Source organism: Arachis hypogaea, chromosome 14, assembly GCF_003086295.3.
Source record: "Arachis hypogaea cultivar Tifrunner chromosome 14, arahy.Tifrunner.gnm2.J5K5, whole genome shotgun sequence".
In the NCBI taxonomy this organism is placed as follows: Eukaryota; Viridiplantae; Streptophyta; class Magnoliopsida; order Fabales; family Fabaceae; genus Arachis; species Arachis hypogaea.
Window position 1 is genome coordinate 2,185,765 of NC_092049.1, and position 20,417 is coordinate 2,206,181.

The 20,417-nt window shown below is 29.7% G+C and overlaps 1 protein-coding gene across 1 annotated transcript; it reads left to right on the forward strand.

The window, feature by feature from the left end:
• Positions 1-3,756: 3,756 nt before the first annotated feature.
• LOC112740912 (amino acid transporter AVT1H) lies at positions 3,757-9,224 on the forward strand. Its single transcript, XM_025789626.3, has 3 exons — positions 3,757-4,122; positions 7,144-7,757; positions 8,556-9,224. Exons 1-3 carry the CDS (start codon positions 3,843-3,845, stop codon positions 9,093-9,095), a joined length of 1,434 nt encoding a protein of 477 aa, XP_025645411.1. The 5' UTR covers positions 3,757-3,842; the 3' UTR covers positions 9,096-9,224.
• Positions 9,225-20,417: the final 11,193 nt, after the last annotated feature.

The following is a 20,417-nucleotide window of genomic DNA, read 5'->3' on the forward strand; positions in this document are numbered from 1 at the left end:
GATGGATTTGAATCTCTTAAAATAAAGAAACCTGAAAATTGATTGATAATTTGAGAGGGGGAAAAGATCAATTATTGGATCCATAATTTTCATTGCAATAATCTGACAGTAACTAATTATAATTAATTACCATACCCGCGGCCAGCTCACCTTATCCCTTAACATTCAATATCAACTTTTACACTAGATTTCAACTCACTATATTATTGTTTTCTGACTTGGTACAAATAATGCATGGCAAAAACCAAGTTTTCGTGTCGTAATTAACTTAATTATTCTTGGTTAACCTAACAGTTAACACCACTAGTTATAAGGGCAGGCAGGAACATAAGAGTAAATGGTCAAATTTATCGCTGAAAAAAATTTATTTTTTAAATTAGTTATTGAAATTTTTTTAATTAAATTTATTTTTTAAAAATTTTAAATTAATTATATTAGTCATTTTATCATTTTAGTTACTAATAATGTCAAAATTTATTAATGTGGCATGTTAAATAATACTACAGTGACCACGTTGACCACAATATATATTTAGTAGTCTTAATTGACTATTAATATAACAAGTTTATACAATTAGATTAAATTAATTCTAAATTAAAAAGGACTTTAAAACATTAAAATCTTTTAAGTTAGAGTTGATTTAATTTAATTTTATAAACTTATTATAATATTAGCAGTCAAATAGAATTGTCAGGTGTGTACTGTAGTATCATTTAACGTACTATATCAACAAATTTTGACGCCATAAACAACTAAAATAATAGAAAAACTAATGTGATTAACTTAAAATTATTGAAGGACGAGTTTAATTAAAAATATCTTTCTAAAATCTATTTAAAAAATAAATAATTTTTTAAGAACGAAATTAACCATTTACTCTGGAATATAAAATAAGTAATTAATTAATTTACAGCAGCGTAGCATTAACTAGGAATGATTTTTGGTTGGATTCCATGAGCAAAAAATAAACTTTTCCCCTACCCATTAGTTGGATATAAGTCATGTCCCATTTTCAAGTTTATATGGGTAATTAATTGGATGGTATCTTTGTGCATGCATGAATAATAGTGCATTTTAATTTCCATTAAAATTAAAAGTTCAAATTATTCCTTCTCAATGATACTCTTCTAGGAGGATATTAAAGAAGGGAATATCATACATCATACTTGGAATGAATAAGCTTACACTCAATAATAAATTAAATTCGTGTAGGTAGTGAAGCATTTCTTTTTCTGTTGTTCGATCACACTTACGTACTCATTCATAAATTGGGACATTGCTTTATCTTTTTTTTCTTGCTACTTAGAATTTTATTTAATCTCAAATAAGTGTTTATTTAGAAAAAGCTATATAATATCAATTAATTGTTTTATTAATAGTTCTATTAAAATACTAAAGAGAGAATAGAAGAGACGAGAGAATAAGTATTGAAAAGGAATCGTTAATAAAAATAATTTTGTATAATAATCCATATAATTTATCTAAAATAAATTTTAATTTTTTAATCATGCATACGCATAATTCACTTTAGATATTAAATTTATTTAAGATTAAAACAGTAATTTTTTTTTTGTGACTAAAAAATAGTAATATTTGATTGTTATGTAGTAAATATGAAGTGAAGAAAGAAGAATAATGGGTAAATATAAATGTTACTGAAAAACACATAATTAAATGTTGATGAAAGAATATATATGATGCCACATATACTATTCGAATCGAACATTCTAGAATATGCTTCCATTCAAGTTGGTGTTGGATGCTGCCTATGTTGTTGCTACTTGACCATATCTCGTGAAATTAATTAATTAATAAGTAGTGCTACGTGTTAGAATATAATTAGGATCAATTAGAATTATTTAGTATATCTGAATATTTATTATAGAATATTACGTCTTTATTATTATGATTCTCTTAGTTCCTATAAATACCCTTCTATATTGTATTATTCCAGACAACTTGAATAAACAACTTAAATAGACACACAAATCTTTTTTTCAGTTTAGTCTCTTGTTTCTAACACTACGTATTTTACAATGAAGAAGATGTAGAGTATGCTGAGCATGTGATTCCCAAATCTTTATTAATCTTTTTTTTTTATTGTATGTTTAGATTGATGTTAGCGAAGGGAGTAGAATGAAATGAGATTAAAAAAGGGTGGGATGGAGCTCAAATTTATTTCCATTTTTATTGTTGGGATTAAATAATAATTCAATTCTAACCATTTTCAAATAAAAAAAAATATAGGTAAACAATTTTTAATCAGTCAATTTTAAATAATTGTAATTAATAATTAATAATTTTGTATTTTAAAAAAAATAAATTTTAAATAATCACTAATTGATTACAATTTATTAGTATAGAATATAGTTCAAAAATATTTATTGATTTATTGTTAGTTAGATTCTTGTTAATTACCTAGCAGAATTGTTTTAGATACGAAGGAAAAATAAATGAAGCTTTTGATATAATTGGATGAAATTGTTTTTTTTTTTTTTTTGTGATTGGATGAAATTGATTTGATTTCATTACTTTTCATTTCAATTTATTAAATAATATCTTTTGTTTTTTAATAATCCAAACAATAACACTTATCATCAAGTGTAATAAAAGTTCTGGCTTACTTAGATAATGGAAGTTGAATTTATGAATTTTTTTTTTAATTTGAATATTTTAATTTTAAACTGAATTTAAATTAGAATTACTGTTGAATCTGCAATATTAATTATTTAAGAGACAATTTTATTTTATATCTTGATTATTAATCAGTAACAAAACAAACACATTACACTTTGACTCATTTGGATAAGAAATTTGTTGGGTATTGGACCAAATTAAATTACAAATAATTTTTTTGTTTGCACCAGGGTATCCATCAGGCCGGAAGCCCAATGACTAATCTCTCGAGTACTGCAGAGGCACACAAAGTGGGCGACCCTCCCAAGCAAGCAAGCTCCATTCTCATCTTTCAGTGAGTATCGAACCCGGGAGAGATGGTTAAAGGACACAGACCCTCATCCATCTGTGCCAACTTGTGTGGGTAAATTACAAATAATTAGAAGGTTGATGCTATCACATCGCATGGTGGATGCATGGATAGTGATACTTTCTTCACTAACATGGTTTTTGAGCTTCTTTTGTTTAGTATGGTGATTACATTTGGATACTTTATCTTTTATTTAATTCTTTGAAGTCTTGGATTGTTGTGAATATCGGTAGCTTCTTGTTTTGGAATCGCTAGTGGCATTTCGATTTGCTTGATGATTAGGCTCCTTTGGTGATGGCAAGGTTGAGGATTAGAGTTTGTATGGTTAGATTAGGCTGGGAGGAATAATTTAAAAATTTTGAATTTTTTTATATTTTAAATAATTTTGCTTTGTCAATTAAAATATATTTTTTTATACAACATTAATTTTATTTTTATCATGGAGAATCAATTCGTTAATATTTTAAATATTTATGAGTAAAAATGAAATAATTAACTCAAAACATATAAAGTAGTCTCACTAAAATTTAATTGAATTAAAAATGTGAGCCCAATCATGTCAACACTTTGATTCATTTTAATATATATCTCATCGATCTGATTCGTAATTAAGTCGATGATTGTAACCTTATGTTAGAATATTATGTCAAACAAATTAACATTGATTCTTTTATACGACAATCAAATCCAACATAGAAGAATCTAAGCCCCACAAAAACCCACTATAAATATCACATTTTATTAGCAACTTTGAGCAACACACCACCTTACTTAATAAGCAACTAGATAGTGCTAATTAATATAATTAAGGTTCTCTTCTTTCTTCTTCTCAACAATTTTTTCTTAACTTTTTACCATGTGGGGAAAGTTGTTGATGAAATCCTTAGGGAAATGGCTTCAAAACCTTATTGTTAAATCAAATTGCACTAAGAGTAGTGATGAAGAGAATTGCAATGCTTGCTTAGGACAAAGCAAACAATGCAATTGTCTCCACACCAATAATAATAATAATAATAATAATAATATTGAAGAAGGAGTCACCAATATGATGATGGACACAAAAAATGATGCTGATGATGATGAGGCGAATAGCTCTTTTGCTCATGCTGTCATCAACATGGTGGGGATGCTCATAGGTAATATATCTATATATATTATTGATTAAAAAAGGTTTTTTTTTTTTTAAATGATGGATGTATATATTTTTATTCTCTATTTAATATATATATATATATATATATATATATATATATATATATATATATATATATATTGATTAGGTGAATAGTTATAAAAAGTCGAATATGATTTGATAAATGTCTAAAATATTTTATACTGTCAGTAGTTTATATATTATACATAAATTAATTTTACAATAAAAAATTCTCTCATCAGGATGAAAAATAAAAATAGAAACTAATTTTAAAAAAACCACACAATAAGTAGAAAAAATGACAATAATATATCATTTCCTTTGCCTGAACCATGCAAATTCTTTATGTTTAAAATCTTGATAATTATTGTATATTTTTCTTGGAGAGAATAATATATAATAAAAAAAACCTCCTTATTAATTTAGTTATTATTAATGTGAATTTTTTTTATTTGATTACTTGTATATAATGAGATCAGTAATATTACATATTTAAATTTTTTATGAATTAAGTCTAACAAAATTAAATAATAAGACTTAAAATAATATTAGTTATAATTAATTTTTATTATGTTAAACTAACTTAATTAAATTTACTTAACAAAAAAATTTAAATGTGTATCATTATTCTAATGACATAGAATCCACTACAACATTCTATTCTTGTTCAGATACCTAATATTAGTTGTCTTAGAATATTTCATTTGTTATTCATTCTTATCTTTAACATTTATAATTATAAATTTTTAAGTTACCAATGCCAATGTGTTCTAATCATATAAAGATTATCCTTAGAAATATTAACATGCATTCATGTATCAACTTATGATTAATTACTCTTATTCCCATTTAATTTGGTAATTATATTGAATGGGTTGAATTATTTTTTTTTTTTTTTAAAGCATACTGCTGGAAAAATATAAAGTATAAACCCTAACATAATGTTGATTGGGTGAATAAGCTTGTGATAATAAGCCTTGGCAATTATATTAATTTTCTTTAAATAAGTATGTTTTAAAATCAACTATATTATATATATAGAAAATTAAACACCAAATTAAATTAGTCATTTGTATTAAATACATATTAAAATGTAGAATATAATACATGTTAAAAATATATAAATTAAATAATACATATAAATAACTAATTTGATAATTAATTTTTTACGTACATATAATTTTTTTTAATTTTATAAAAGTCATATCATTTCACCAAAGAAAGAAATAGTTTTATCAGGGTAAGATTATTATTCTCTTTATTTGCTTAACTTTAACCTAATAAAGGCTTTAGAATTACGTGTGGAATCAGTGAATCAGCAACGAATAATCCAATTAAATTTGGTTCATAAATTTTTTCTTAAAATACCATTCATTTATATATTCATAAAAATATATTTTATTGTTTCAAAGACATAAAATTCAAAATCTCTTATTTTAAAAGTAGATAATTAATACATAAAAGGATAAAAGATATGTCTGTCTAATTAATAATTGTAAGAACAAACTTGTTAGACAATGTTAAAATTTGAAGGGAATTTTATTAAGAGATTGTTACCTATACTCTTTTACAAATCATGTTATCTATTTTATATATAATTTTTAAATTTTGATCACTCTGATGATACTTTAATTTTTAGTTTCGACTTTTAGACTTTGATTAGAATATAAATATTATTATTTAAATTCTAGGAATATATATTCTTTAATTCTACACAATGCTAGATAACTAATATTACATCTAACATTTTTTTGAAAATTATTTTTTTATCTATTTTTATTTCTTCTTCTTCTTTCTTATATAACATTTCATCCGATCACCACTACCCATTAATTACCACTCCAGTCATAGTTGTTCAGCCGCCTAAAATTCTAAATCCTAAATTATAAACATTAAATTTTAAATTCTATATATTAAATTTTAAATTATAAATTTTAAATCTTAAATTCTAAATCTTAAATTATAAACATTAAATCCTAAATTCTATTCCCTAAATTAAATTTACTTAATTTCACTTTTAAATATTCTTTTTATTTGAGTTTTAGATTTTTTATTATGTTTGGTTTTAGATGTTTTTCTAAAATGTTTAATTATTAGTTAAAAAGAGTTAATTGGCTCCCAATATTTTTTAGGAAAAGTATAGGTAAATAATGAAAATACTAAACAATGTGAACAATAAATATATCGAATGTTCAATTCACTAGGTATGTAGATAGTTATCCTAATTTTAAGATTTAGGTGGGTATTTTCATAGTGTAGTGTATTTTATTTTATTAGGTCAATTTTAAAGTCCATTGTTCACAAAATCATTGTCTACCTAATAAAATTCTATTTTTTATTATTTTATCATTAAAAGAAGTATAAGCACGTGAGTAAAAATACTATCAAATAGTAGTAAACAAATGTGTATAATTCTTGTATCTATAAGATAGACACAGTATTTTTATTGGAATAATTCTTTGTCACTTTTCACAAGAGTTGTTTAGCTCGCTTATAACTGCATTTAACCATTTGTTGGTCATATATTATTATTTGAAAATTTTACAAATATTCCCAGCTTGGTTTAAATGTTGTTCTATTAGTTGGTTAAATCTTTTAGATCAGTATTGCATAGAAGGTACCTTAGCTTTAAGGTAGAGATAAGCTCAAAATAATTTTTTAAATTCGCCGTATGTACCGAAATAATTTTTAAGATTTTAATTCCAATAATTATATTTTTGAAATTGACAAAAATATATACTAGTCATTCAGTCTCTTTTCATTAAGTGACTCATTATACCGTTGGAAATAAATGTGATATATTTTTGCCTATTTTAAAATTGGTGGAAACTCATGTGCAGTCAACTTCACGTAAAGTTGATAATTGAGAACCGTTAGATGATTTGACTGATTTAACTAAATTTTCATCTAACAGTTTTCGACTATCAACTTCACGTAAAATCGACTGCATCTCAGTTTTCATCTTTAAAATTTTGCAGATTATTTTAACACATGTTGGTTGTAGGTTTGGGACAATTATCAACTCCATATGGTGTGGAACAAGGTGGCTGGGCATATTCCTCAACCTTACTCATAGGGCTTGGAATCATGTGCACTTACACTTCCCACATCCTCGGCAAATGCCTTCGCAGATACCCAACGAAGCTAAGAAGCTACGCGGATATCGGCGGCCAAGCGTTCGGATCGAAAGGAAGGATACTAGTCTCTACCTTCATATACATGGAGATTTTCATGGCTCTCATCTCCTACACTATTTCGCTACACGACAATTTGATAACTGTTTTTTTAGGAACTACTTTGAAACTTAACCTGGCGAAGTTGTCAACTTCGCAACTACTAACTATTGTGGCTGTGTTCATTGCTCTCCCTACAATGTGGATAAGAGACCTTTCTTCCATTTCGTTTCTTTCCACCCTTGGGATTCTCATGTCCGTCGTCATTTTCGTGTCGTTGGCGGCTGCCGCCGTTTTTGGAGGTGTTCTGACTAATCATAGCATACCGGTTTTTCAGATGCATAATATTCCTTCAATTTCTGGGCTTTTTCTTTTCAGCTATGGAGGACACATTGTTTTCCCTAATATATATAAAGCTATGAAAGACCCTTCAAAGTTTACCAAGGTACATAAGTTATTAGCTTAAACAAGTTTTTGTTATTGTAAAATAGCTTTTTTTAATTTTATGGTCTTTATAGAAACTTTTCTTGGTCTTAGTTTTTCCAAAATTTAATATTATTTGTTTTGCTCCATATTATTATTATCATTATTATTATTAAATACTAAGTGTTTGTTTGGGCGTCATTAATTCTCTTGATAAAAAAAAGATCTTTTTTTAGTTTTTAGTGTCTTTGGCAAATTTCTAATAGTAAAAGTAAAAGTACTAAAAAAATAAAAAAAAATATCTTTTTTGAGAAGCTGTAATTTTACATCTTTTTTTAAAAGATCTTTTTTCTTTAAAAAAAAAGATGTTTTTCATGTAATAAATAAACAAAAAAGTACGTTATATTGTTATACCCAAACATAATTAATAGATAAAAAAAAATTTTTGCATGAGATACCAAAACATAAAATTATTTTTATTTTTTCATAAACTCTTTAAAAAAAAAATAACTCAAAAAAAATATTTTCTTAGAAACTCACCCAAACAAACCGTAACATGAATATCTTATCACATCGTTATTTTAAGAATTTGAAACAAACTAATAATATACAGATATGTTATGATCACTATTCTTTTACAAAATTTGGGTTGCAATAACTATTTTTCTGTCACTTTTTTTTTATTGACATGTAAACTCTTAGTAAAAAACACATTTTAGTTTGTCATTAAAATCACATGCAACACTAATTTTTCAAATTGATTTTTTTATGTTGAGAACTAATTATTGTTCCATATTTTTTTCATTTGGGAAAATTTCAGGTATCCATTGTGAGCTTCACAATTGTGACAGCACTATATATGATTATTGGGTTCCTAGGTGCAAAAATGTTTGGGCCTAATGTTAACTCTCAATTCACTCTAAGCATGCCACCAAAGCAAATCATTACAAAGATTGCTCTATGGGCTACAGTGTTAACCCCCATGACCAAATATGCACTTGAATTTGCACCTTTTGCAATTCACTTAGAGCATAGGCTTCCAAGTTCAATGAGTGGAAGGACAAAAATGGTAATTAGGGGTTGTGCTGGTTCAATCTTCCTTTTGATCATTCTTGCACTTGCTCTTTCAGTCCCATATTTTGAGCATGTACTTAGCCTCACTGGATCTCTAGTTAGTGCAGCAGTTTGTTTGATTTTGCCATCTTCTTTCTATCTCAAGATCTTTTGGGGTCAAATTGCAAAGCCCCTTTTGCTCCTAAACTTTTTCCTCATCATATTAGGGTTCTTTCTTGGGGTGATGGGTACTATTTCCTCATCAAGATCATTGGTGGAGAGTTTTCAAGCACATCATTCTAGTTGAAGGAAGGACATTATGAAACTATATAAGATGTCTTGTTTCTGTTTTCATTTTCAGTGTTTTTGTTTTAAGGATCTTTTGACGAAAGAAAAGGTCAAAATAAAATTAATAGATTCTCATTTTCTTGTTTTATTTTATGTTTTTGTAAGTCTTATCTATTATTACTGTGCATGAGTTTAATTACTACTAAATATATATAACTCGATTACAGTTATCCAGTATTAGCCAAAGAAAAAAGATTATAAAAGCGATTTTTGTAGTAGCGACGAACAAAATGAGAGCAATCTAAACCGTAAAAACGTAGTTGTGAGAGAGCTATATAATCATCGTGCTACTAGGCGAAGCGAAAATCGTGATATTGTGAAAATTTGATAGACTCATTCTTAGCAAACCCCATTCCATTTGATAAATTGGCTAACCAATTGTAAATTACAGTTGTGATAGGAATTAGGTGGTAGCTAGCCTAAAAGGATAAAAATTTGAAATCCATGGAAAATTACTTATCCAAATAAACTTCTTATTCACTTCAATGCTTTCTTTATGACATCCTTTCCTTCTAGATTACTTCTCTATGCTCATGAGGGATTATTCCCACTTAAACATCTAAATCACTTCCATATCTAAAAATGTCTTTCCATAAAAATTGTGTTGAAGATTAATTATATTTAATGAGTATTTGACGAGTATAAAAGACTGAGATTAGAAATTCATAAGTTATAAAGTTCAAATTTGTTGTAGATAATTTTAAATTAGAATTTAACACTCTTCAAAGTTTAGTAAAAGTGTCACAATTCAAAACAATAATCAAGAGTTCAATCTCGGGTCATTCTCCCTTGAAATTACAATCGAGTGCATTATCATTGACTATGAGAGATTGAATGTTTGCTTATAGTTAACAAAAATATAAATAGCAAAAAAGTAAAAGCAGAATAAAAAAACTAAATGGCAAGGAGCTTAAACAAAAAAAAAAAAAAAGAATCAAGGCAATTAGTTAGAGGAGAAAAAAGTAAATTCAAGTTATGAAAGATCTTGGCAATGGTTGAAGGTTACTAATTACTATCCTTGTCACTAACCACAACATGATAATTATAAAGAGCAAACCCAATTCATCAACCTCTACAAATTGAGAAAAGTCAATTAGGCTTAATTAACCATAATTCACAAGTTCTAACCAACTTACTAATTGAATTAGTAAAAGATTAGCGTTAATAAAAACAAGATTAATTAACATCTCTAAATTATCAATCAACTTAGACATTAATGACTCAAGTTCACCCAAGTTTCCAACCCAAGTGAAGAATACAAAATCTACTCCATAACTAATGTAAATATTTTATCAAACACTTTGTATGCATAAAAATAAAACATCATAAATGGCAAGAATAATGAAAACTACAACTACTTAATTCAAGAAAGTAATAACATCAACTCAAACAAGCAACAAAGAAGTATAAAACATCACATTCATTCATGAAAAATAAAAATTCAACAAGAATTCATAAACTAAATAGCAAACTAGAGGAAGTAACAAGAAATCCTAAGACACTAGAGTAGCAAAACAAGAAATTATAAACTAAGAACTACAATTAAACAAACTAAAACCTAAAAATAAGAGAGAAATTCATAAGAAACTCTTGAATTCTGGGGAGAAGTTGGAGTTTTTCTCTCTAGAATTCAAGGTTCTAAAACCCTAAAAAAAAAGAAAAATGAGTGTATGTGTATGTGTGTGAATCCCCTCATGGCTTGCTTCAAGTATATATGGATTCAAAGTGGCCTGAGATGCGCCAAAAAGGCTCTCGAATCGCGAGTCACGTGCTAATTTAAGTGAGTCACGCGTTGAATATAGTGCGTACGCATGCATGGTGCGTACGCATCACTGCAACTTTGCCAATTCTTTATTTCTTCATGAAATTTTTACTTTTGCATTTTTTTCTTCCATCTTTCCAAGTCATTCTTACCTCCTAGACCTTAAACAACTTAAACAAACATATCAAAGCATCGAATAGAATAAAAAGTGAAATTAATTTGATAATTCTAAAAGCCTAAAAAGCATGTTTCAATCAATTAAATATAATTAGGAGAAAATTCATAAAAGCATGCATTTTTAAGGAATAAGTGCGAGTTAAGTTGATAAATTCTACTCTTTTCAATCCAAAAATCATCATAAAATATAGATTTATCAATCTCCAACATTATTTTCTCATCATTGAAAGGTTAAAGGCCTTTAAATGTGTGAATCCTAGCCCTCCATGATAATTGAGCTTGGAGAAAATATCTTAGTAGTCCTCGTGTATCTTTTTTCTCCTCAATCTTTTCCCTACCAATATCTAGATATAAGGCTTTATGATGGATTAACTACTTGTTTGGGAATTTTATAAACCTATATAATGGAAAGTGACGAAAGATGTGTATTTTTGTTGTTGACATTCAATGATTACAAGTGTGTTTATATAGGATAAAATTCTCCACTGTACAAATAAGAAAATCTATACAATATCTACCAAATCTAGAAATGATTATAAAAGAGATTCTTTTTCAATGACTTACTTATTTGATCAATACTGGTGTAATGTTTAACATGCCCCCATAAGCTGGAAGTTGGAATATGTTTAATAATCCCATCTTGAATACATTAAAGTTAAATGGTTGGGTGACAATGGCTTAGTGAATATATCATCCAACTGCCTAGAAGAAGAAAACAGAAGAAGCTTCATTAACCCAGCATATGTTTTCTAGCATACTACATGATAGTCTACTTCCAAATTTTTGGTAAGCTCATGAAAGATGGGGTTCGCAACAATGTGTAAAGCACTTGTATTGTCATAGTATAAAACAAGAAGATGATCACATGAAATGTTAAGCACTTTCAAAAGATTAAGAAGCAATTGAAGTTCACAAGTTGTCTCCCCAATTAGAATCACTAAAAGTGAAAAGGCAAATTGGAGAATGTTTGGGAAAAAACCATTTACCCAGGTTACTCTTCAAGTACCAAACGACTCTCATTGCAGCACGATGATGATTCAGAGTTGGTTTGGCCATGAACTGACTGGGTTATTATATGGCATGAGCGATGTCATGGTGAGTTGCAAAAAGATAAAGGAGTCGGCCAATGAGTCGACAGGAAACAAAAACATCAGCAAACAGAGGACTATCATCTTCATATAGTCTCATGGAACTATCCATAGCGACAGAGGATGGTTTGAAACCCAATAAGCTATAATCATGTAGTAAATCCAAACAATACTTACAGTGGCACAAAGATATCCCCTCTATGAATTAGCAACATCAATTCCTAAAAAATATTTCAAAGGACCTAATTCTTTGATCCGAAAATGATGATAAAAATTCCATTTAATTGAAGCAATTTTAGAAAGTGAATTACCAGTTAAAACAATATCATCCATATATACCAATAAAATAAAAAATTAAGAACCCACAGATTTGACAAAGAAGCTATAATGAGAATTGTTCTGCTGATATCCACAAGAAATTAGTAGCACACATATTTTATCACACTATAAACGACTTGATTATTTGAGCCCATTGATAGATTTCAACTATTTGAACATTGATTAGGACCAGAAGAGGAAATACCAAAGGATAAAGACATATATACCTCTTCAAATAAATCATTGTATAAGAACACATTGTTTACATCTAATTGCTAGATTGGCTATCTCAGTATAGATGCTAAAGCAAGAACAACACAGACGGTAGTAGGATTCATAACCAAGGATTCTATACACCCATTGCCACAAGTCGAGCCTTGTAGCATTTGATAGAACCACCGAGCCTTTGTTTGATTATGTACACCCATTTGTTATCTCACTTGATCTTGTAAACATATTTGTTACTAGTGGCTTTCCGACCTACTAGAAGTGCAAAAAGTTCCTGAGTATGGTTACTATGTAATGCCTCGATTTCTTCCTACATTGCTGTCATCCACATAGAAGCATTTGGATTGCGCATAGACTCCACAAAAGTTATTGGATCTCATTATTTTGTTAGAACAAAATATACATCGTGGCTTTCCTAAGATAATCTGAGTGTGATGATGGTATTTCTTTGTCGAGTGGATCAACGAACTTCTTATCATTAGCTTATTCTAGTTCTTATCTTCTGTGCTCTAGTTCTTCTTCAAAAAAAAATCACCTTATGTGTATTTCTTATCTGTTTGAACAATAGTTATCTCATTAAAAGTGCTGTCATTTTCTTGTCTCCTTGCAATTCATTTTTCTGCAAATATCACATCTATGTGGAAAACTACCTCGCTAACAATAGAATCTCACACGCGATACCCTTCAACTCCGTCAACATAACCCAAGAATGTATATTTCCTATACTTCGGGTCTAGTTTTGTTCTCTCTTAGGAATTGTACATTACATACGTAGGATAACCAAATATATGTAAAGAAAAATAATTAGGTGGTTTACATTACCACATCTCTATTGGTATCTTCAACCCATTTGTAGTTGTCACAAGTGGTTTTAACAGTTTCTATCCAAAATAACTTGGCTAAACTTGAAGTTTGCAACATAGCACATGTTCTTTCTAGAATAGTTCTATTCATCTGTTCTACTACACCATTTTATTGAGGTGTATGTGAAGTGTTACTGGATACTTATTTATTTCCAAAATGTTAGCATCTACGTATTCTCCTCCATTATTCAACTTCAAACACTTTATCTTCTTTTTAGATTCAAGTTCTAACTTTGCTTTGAATTTCTTTATTATCGCCAACACATCTTACTTCTTCTTGATCGAGTACACTCACAACTTCCTAGAATAATCATCAATAAATGATAAAGATATTTTCCTCCTTTTAAGGACATCTATGGTGATTCCCATACATCTAATAAATTAATTCTAATATGTACTTGCTCCGAGCAGTCGATCTACCAAACATCAATCTGTGTTGCTTGCTTGTAACACAGTGCTCACAAAACTATAAGTTTACTTATTTGACCTCGAGAATGAGATTTCATTCCACAAGAATCTTTAAAACACATTCTAACATGTAGCCCAATTTGTGATGACATGTCATTGTCATTTCTTCTTAGATTGCTGAAGCAACTAATGCCTCTGCCTCTTGCAAAGCATCTCCCATAAGCATGTATGAAGTTGCCACAATCTTTTTTGCTTTTATTACTAAAGAGAACCTTTAACAAATTCTTCTTCAAAATTGTTTACTATAGGAGAAACCTACTCAAAATAACACTTATATTTTTTACTATGGATGACTTGATGAAAAATGAATTGAGAAAATTCAATTTATAGATGAGCCTCTATTACGTAAACTATCCGTAACATGAGGTAATTAATTCTGCTCTTACTAATAGCAAGGAGAATTTTTTTTCTTTTTCTATTTTTTTCATAAAATTAGCTTTACTAAATTTAAAATCTCTCACTTAAAGCTAATTTTGGTAAATTTTTAAATCCATCTTGTTCATGTATCTGATAGATCATAGCAGGCTATATACCATTCAAACTTATTAGTGTTGATTAGCTTTGTTATGGCATCTGCTAGATTATCTTTACCGTGAATTTTCTGTATATCTACACTCCTTTCTTTTACTACTTCCCAAACAAAGTGATATTGTACTCTAATATTTTTGTTCTCAAATGAAAGGCTGGATTCCATGCAATATACAAGGCACTCTAACTGTCACAATACATGAAAATCTTCTACTATTTGTGCCCCCGAGTTCCTCCATTAACCTTTCAATCCAAATGGCTTCTTTGCCTACTTGAGTAACTGCCATATATTCAAATTATGTAATAGAGAAAGTTATAACAGTGTATAACTTAGATAGCCAGCTCACAATTCTTTTTGCAAGTGTGAACACATAGCCAATAGTAAATTTTTATTTGTCAAGATCACCTGCAAAGTCTGAATCAACATATCTATTGACAATAAGATCTAATCCTCCAAAACATATTGCAACATTCGAGATCCGTATATCTTAGGATCCTTTTAATACCATTTCAATGCCCTTTAGCCAAATCTATCATAAATCGACTGACCACTGCAAGTGCTTGATCAATATCCTGCCTCGTAAAAATCATGGCATATGTAGGGCTTCACATTGCTGAGGCACACGATACTCGAGAGATTTACATCCTCTCTGCTTCACTACTAGGGCAAACACATAAAGATAGTTTAAAATTGATAGAAAGTGGAGTTGAAATTGACTTACATTCTTTCACGTTGAAGCGCTACAAGATCTTCCTTAAATAATTCTTTTGAGATAGTCAAATCTTCCTATCTTTTCTATCTCGGTGAACTTGCATCCCTAAAGTCTTGTTTGCTGGTCCCAAGTCCTTCATATCAAACTCCCTAACCAATTATGCCTTCAATTCTTGGATTTGATCTTTGTTATTAGGGCGTACCACCAACATGTTATACACATACAGTAGAAAAATGATGATAACATTGACAATGAATTCCAATCCTCCAAAACACAATACAACATTCGAGGTCCCTTTGATGTATCTTAAGATCCTCTTAAAAACATTTCAATACTCTTTACCCGGATCTACCATAAATCGACTTACCACTGTAACTGCTTAAGTAACACACACACACACACACACACACACACATGATATACACTGTTACACACACATGGCTATCTAAGTTATACACTGTTACACACACATGATCATGTTTTTCTTTGTTGAATGGGTCGATGAACTCCTATGTCATTAGCCTCTGCTTCTTGTTCTTCGTGTTCTGGTTCTGTTTCAGAAAAAATTACTTTCTCTGCATTTCTCATCTATTTGAACAGTAGCTTTTTTTTAATAGTACTGTCATTTTCTTGTTCTCTTTGTAATTTATCTTTTGCAAATATTACATCTCTGCTGATAACTACCTTGCAGGAAGTGGAATCATACAGACGATACCCCTTAACTCTGTCAGCATAACCCAAGAATACATATTTTGTAGACTTTGGGTCCAGCTTTGTTCTTTTTTGGGAATCGTGCATCACGTACAGAGGACAACCAAATATATGTAAAGAAGAATAATTAAGTGGCTTACCTTTCCATATCTCCATTGGTGTCTTCAATACAATTGCAGTTGATTGTGACCGATTTTTAACATAATAGCCAGTTTTAACAGCTTTTGCCCAAAAAGACTTGGTTAAACATGTAGTTTGCAATATAACTCGTTCTCTTTCTAGAAGAGTCATACTCATTTGCTCTGCTATACCATTTTGCCGAGGCGTATATGCAACTATGAATTGTCATTAAATACCTACTTGCTTACAAAATGTTAGAAAATCATCAGCGACATATTCTCCTCCATTATCTGTCCTAAAACACTTGATCTTCTTTTCAGATTCAAGTTTCAACTTTTCTTTGAACTCTTTAAACATTGCAAGAACGTCTAACTTCTTCTTGATCGGGTGCACCCGTATCCTCATAAAGTAATCATTAATAAAGGATACAAGATATTTTGCTCCTCTGAGGAAATCTCCGATGACTTCCATACATCCGAATGAATCAACTCCAATATGTGCTTGCTTCAAGTAGTTGATCTACCAAATGTTAATCTATGTTGCTTGCTTGTAACGCAGTGCTTACAAAATGGTAAGTTTACCGATTTGTGCTCGGGAATGAGATTATGTTCCATAAGAATCTTCAAGCGTCATTCTGACATGTGGCCCAATTTGATATGCCATGTCATTGTCATTTCTTCTTGGCTTACTGCAGTAACAGATGCCTCTGTCTCTTGCAAAGTGTCTTCCAGAAGCATGTATAGATTTGCTGCAATCCTTTCTACTTTTATTACCACAAGAGTACCTTTAATAATTTTCAAAATCCCACATTCAATATGGGTCTTGTAACCATGTTCATCCAATCGCCTAATCGACAACAAATTCTTCTTCAAGCCTTTCACGTGTCTTACCCCTTGAAGTGAATGAATAGAGCCGTCAAACATTTTTATTTTGACAATACCTATTCCAAAAATTTTTAAGATATAATCATTTCCCATGAACACAGATCCTTCCATGACTTGTTCATATGTACAAAAACAATCACGATGAGGAGTCATGTGCCAAGTTGCTCCTAAATCAACAATTTAAGCATCAGTGAGTTGTTTGCTGCCTTTAGAACCACTTGTTGCTTCACCATACAACATTTCTCCATCATCAGATGTACTCGCAACACATTCTTGAGAACTTGATCCTTCTGGAACCTTCTCTGTACTCTTTTTATTCCGACAATCTTTCTTGAAGTGTCATCTCTTGCCACAATTATAGTATTTGAATTGCTTCTTTCCTTGTGACTTTGGTCTACTTTGGCTCTCACTGGAACCACGCTCCATTGATCTCCCTCTCGTTATGAACAACGCCTCTTATTGGTTTGAACTCTCTAATCTATCTTTCTTATTCTTGCGCCTGGATTCTTTTTCAAGAATAGTAGCAGTCATATCATCAAAGGAAAGATAGTTTGTCAAAACATTATTGGTTAAGTTAATAATGAGCTAATCATATGAATCTGGCAGACTTGAAGTAGAAGCTCTGCATATTCGTTTTCTGCTATGTTGTAATCCAACGATGAGAGTTGAGAAAATAGCATATTTAGATTGTTGATGTGATTTATTATTGCCGATGTAGATTCACTCATTTGAAGAGTATAAAAACTTCTCTTTAAAAATATCTTCTTGTGAAGTGACTTGACTTCATATAATTTGGTGATAGCATCCCAAATTTTCTTTATTGTCATTTTCTTTGCTACACTTGATAAGACTGAATCACATAGTGCCACATGTAAGTTTGCTACGACATTGTCATCTATCTCCTTCCATTTTGCATCTATAATCTCAGTGGATTTATCTTCAATTGCTGCCACGCAGTTATTTTTCCTCATCATTGCTTTTATTTTCAATTTTCACAAGAAAAAATTACTCCCTTTAAATTTTGAAATCTCATACTTTGCTACCATTTTTTATACGCGGCAACTCGCAGTAGATGAAAAATTATTAATCAGCAACCTTTGGTTCTAATGCCACTGTTAGATACTAGAAAAATGACGTAGCGAAATATATATATGAAAAATTAAAAATTTGTAATAAAATAACTTTGTTTAAGAATCACAGTTTCTTTCTATCACAAAGAGATTAAAATAAGACTCTTTTTTAATAAAAGGAGAATACACATCTCTTTAAACATAGGAGAAAACCTCTCAAAGAAAAATCTTTCTATGTAACTCTATGTTACTATTATTCTTATTGGATGAATTAATTAAACTAAATTAAAAAAGCTCAATTTATAGATGCACTTCTTTGATGTAAACCATCCCTCAATTAGAGAAAAATAACTCTTCTCTGTTTTCGATCATTAAAATTCTATAGTTATAAGTTAGGAATGTTTATATCCTTTATTTTATTTAGATTTTTTATCAAAATAACTTTATACTAATTTTACAATCTTGTGTAAAATTAGTGAAGCTATTTTAGTAAAAAGCTAAATAAAATTAAAGGATATAAATATTCCTAACTTATAACTATAGAATTTTAATCGTAGAAAAAAAAATTATTTATTTCTAATTGATGGATGGTTTACATTAAAGTACATCTATAAATTGAGCCTTCTTAATTCAATTTAATCAATTCCTACAACAAGAATAATAGTAATATTGTGTTACATAGAGAATTTTTTTTTTTTGGAGATTTTCTCCTATATTTAGATAAAGATGTATTCTCTTTTTATAAAAAAAAAAGTATTATTGTAATCTCTTTGAGATAGAGAGAAGTTGTAATTCTCAAAAAAAATTTATTTTATACAAATTTTTAATTTTTTATCTTTATATGTTACTGTGTCATTTGTTTGAAACCTAACAGTGGTATCAGAGCCAAAGGTTATTGATTAATAATTTTTTCTTCCGCAGTGAGTTACCGCATATAAAAAAATGGCAACAAAGTGTGAGATTCTGAAATTCAATGGGAGTCATTTTTTCTTATGAAAATTGAAAATAAAAGCAATTATGAGGAAAGATAATTGCATGGCAGCAATTGAAGGTAGACCTACTGAGATTACAGATGAAAAATGGAAGGAGATGAATGACAATGTCGTTGCAAACTTACACTTGGAACTTGGTGATTCAGTCTTGTCAAGTGTAGCAGAGAAAGGACAACAAAGAAAATTTGGGATACTCTCACCAAATTATATGAAGTCAAGTCACTTCACAACAAGATATTCTTAAAGAGAAGACTTTATACTCTTCGAATGAGTGAATCTACATCGGCAACAGATCACATCAATAATCTAAATATACTATTTTTCCAACTCCAATCGTTGGATTACAACATAGCAGAAAACAAACGTGTAGAGCTTCTACTTCAAAGTCTACCAGATTCATATGATCAGCTCACCATTAACTTAACCAATAATATTTTGACAGACTATATTTCCTTTGATGATATGGCTGCTGCGATTCTTGAAGAAGAATCCAAGCGCAAGAATAAGGAAGATAAATTAGAGAGCTCAAAGCAAGCAAAAGCGCTGTTAATGATGAGAGAGATATCAATGGAGTGTGGTTTCAGTGGGAGCCAAAGTATTACCAAAGTCACAAGAAAAGAAGCAATTCAAATGCTACAATTGTGGTAAGAGAGGACACTTCAAGAAAGATTGTCGAAATAAGAAGAGTATAGAGAAGGTTCCAGAAAGATCAAGTTCTCAAGGATGTATTGTGAGTACATTTTATGATGGAGAAATCCTATATGACGAAGCAACAATTGGTTCTAAAGGCAACAAACAACTCACTGGTGCCTGGATTGTTGATTCAGGAGCAACTTGGCACATGACTCCTCATCGTGATTGGTTTGTACATATGAACGAGTCGTGGAAAGATCTGTGTTCATGAAAAATGATCATGCCTTAGAAATTGTTGGAATGGGTACTGTCAAAATAAAAATGTTTGATGGTTCTATTCGTTCACTTCAAGAGGTAATACACATGAAAGGCTTAAAGAAGAATTTGTTGTCGATTAGACAATTGGATGAACTTGGTTGCAAGACCCATGTTAAAGGTGAGATCTTGAAAGTTGTTAAAGGTGCTCTGGTAGTAATAAAAGCATAAAAGATTACAACAAATCTATACATGCTTATGAGAGATATTTTGCTAGAGACAAAGGCATCAGTTGCTTCAGCAAGCCAAGAAGAAATGACGATAACATGGCATCACAAACTGAGCCACATGTCAAAACGAGGCTTGAAGATTCTTGTGGAACGTAATCTCATTCTTGGGCTCAAATCGATAACGTACTATTTTGTAAGCACTGCATTACAAGCAAATAACATAGATTGACGTTTGGTAGAT

Excerpts from the sequence above, each read along its gene's own strand:
- LOC112740912 (XM_025789626.3), top strand. The coding sequence starts at position 3,843 with ATGTGGGGAAAGTTGTTGATGAAATCCTTAGGGAAATGGCTTCAAAAC. Across the intron at positions 4,123-7,143 it reads CATGGTGGGGATGCTCATAG|GTTTGGGACAATTATCAACT; the intron begins GTAATATATCTA and ends TGTTGGTTGTAG. Across the intron at positions 7,758-8,555 it reads ACCCTTCAAAGTTTACCAAG|GTATCCATTGTGAGCTTCAC; the intron begins GTACATAAGTTA and ends GGAAAATTTCAG.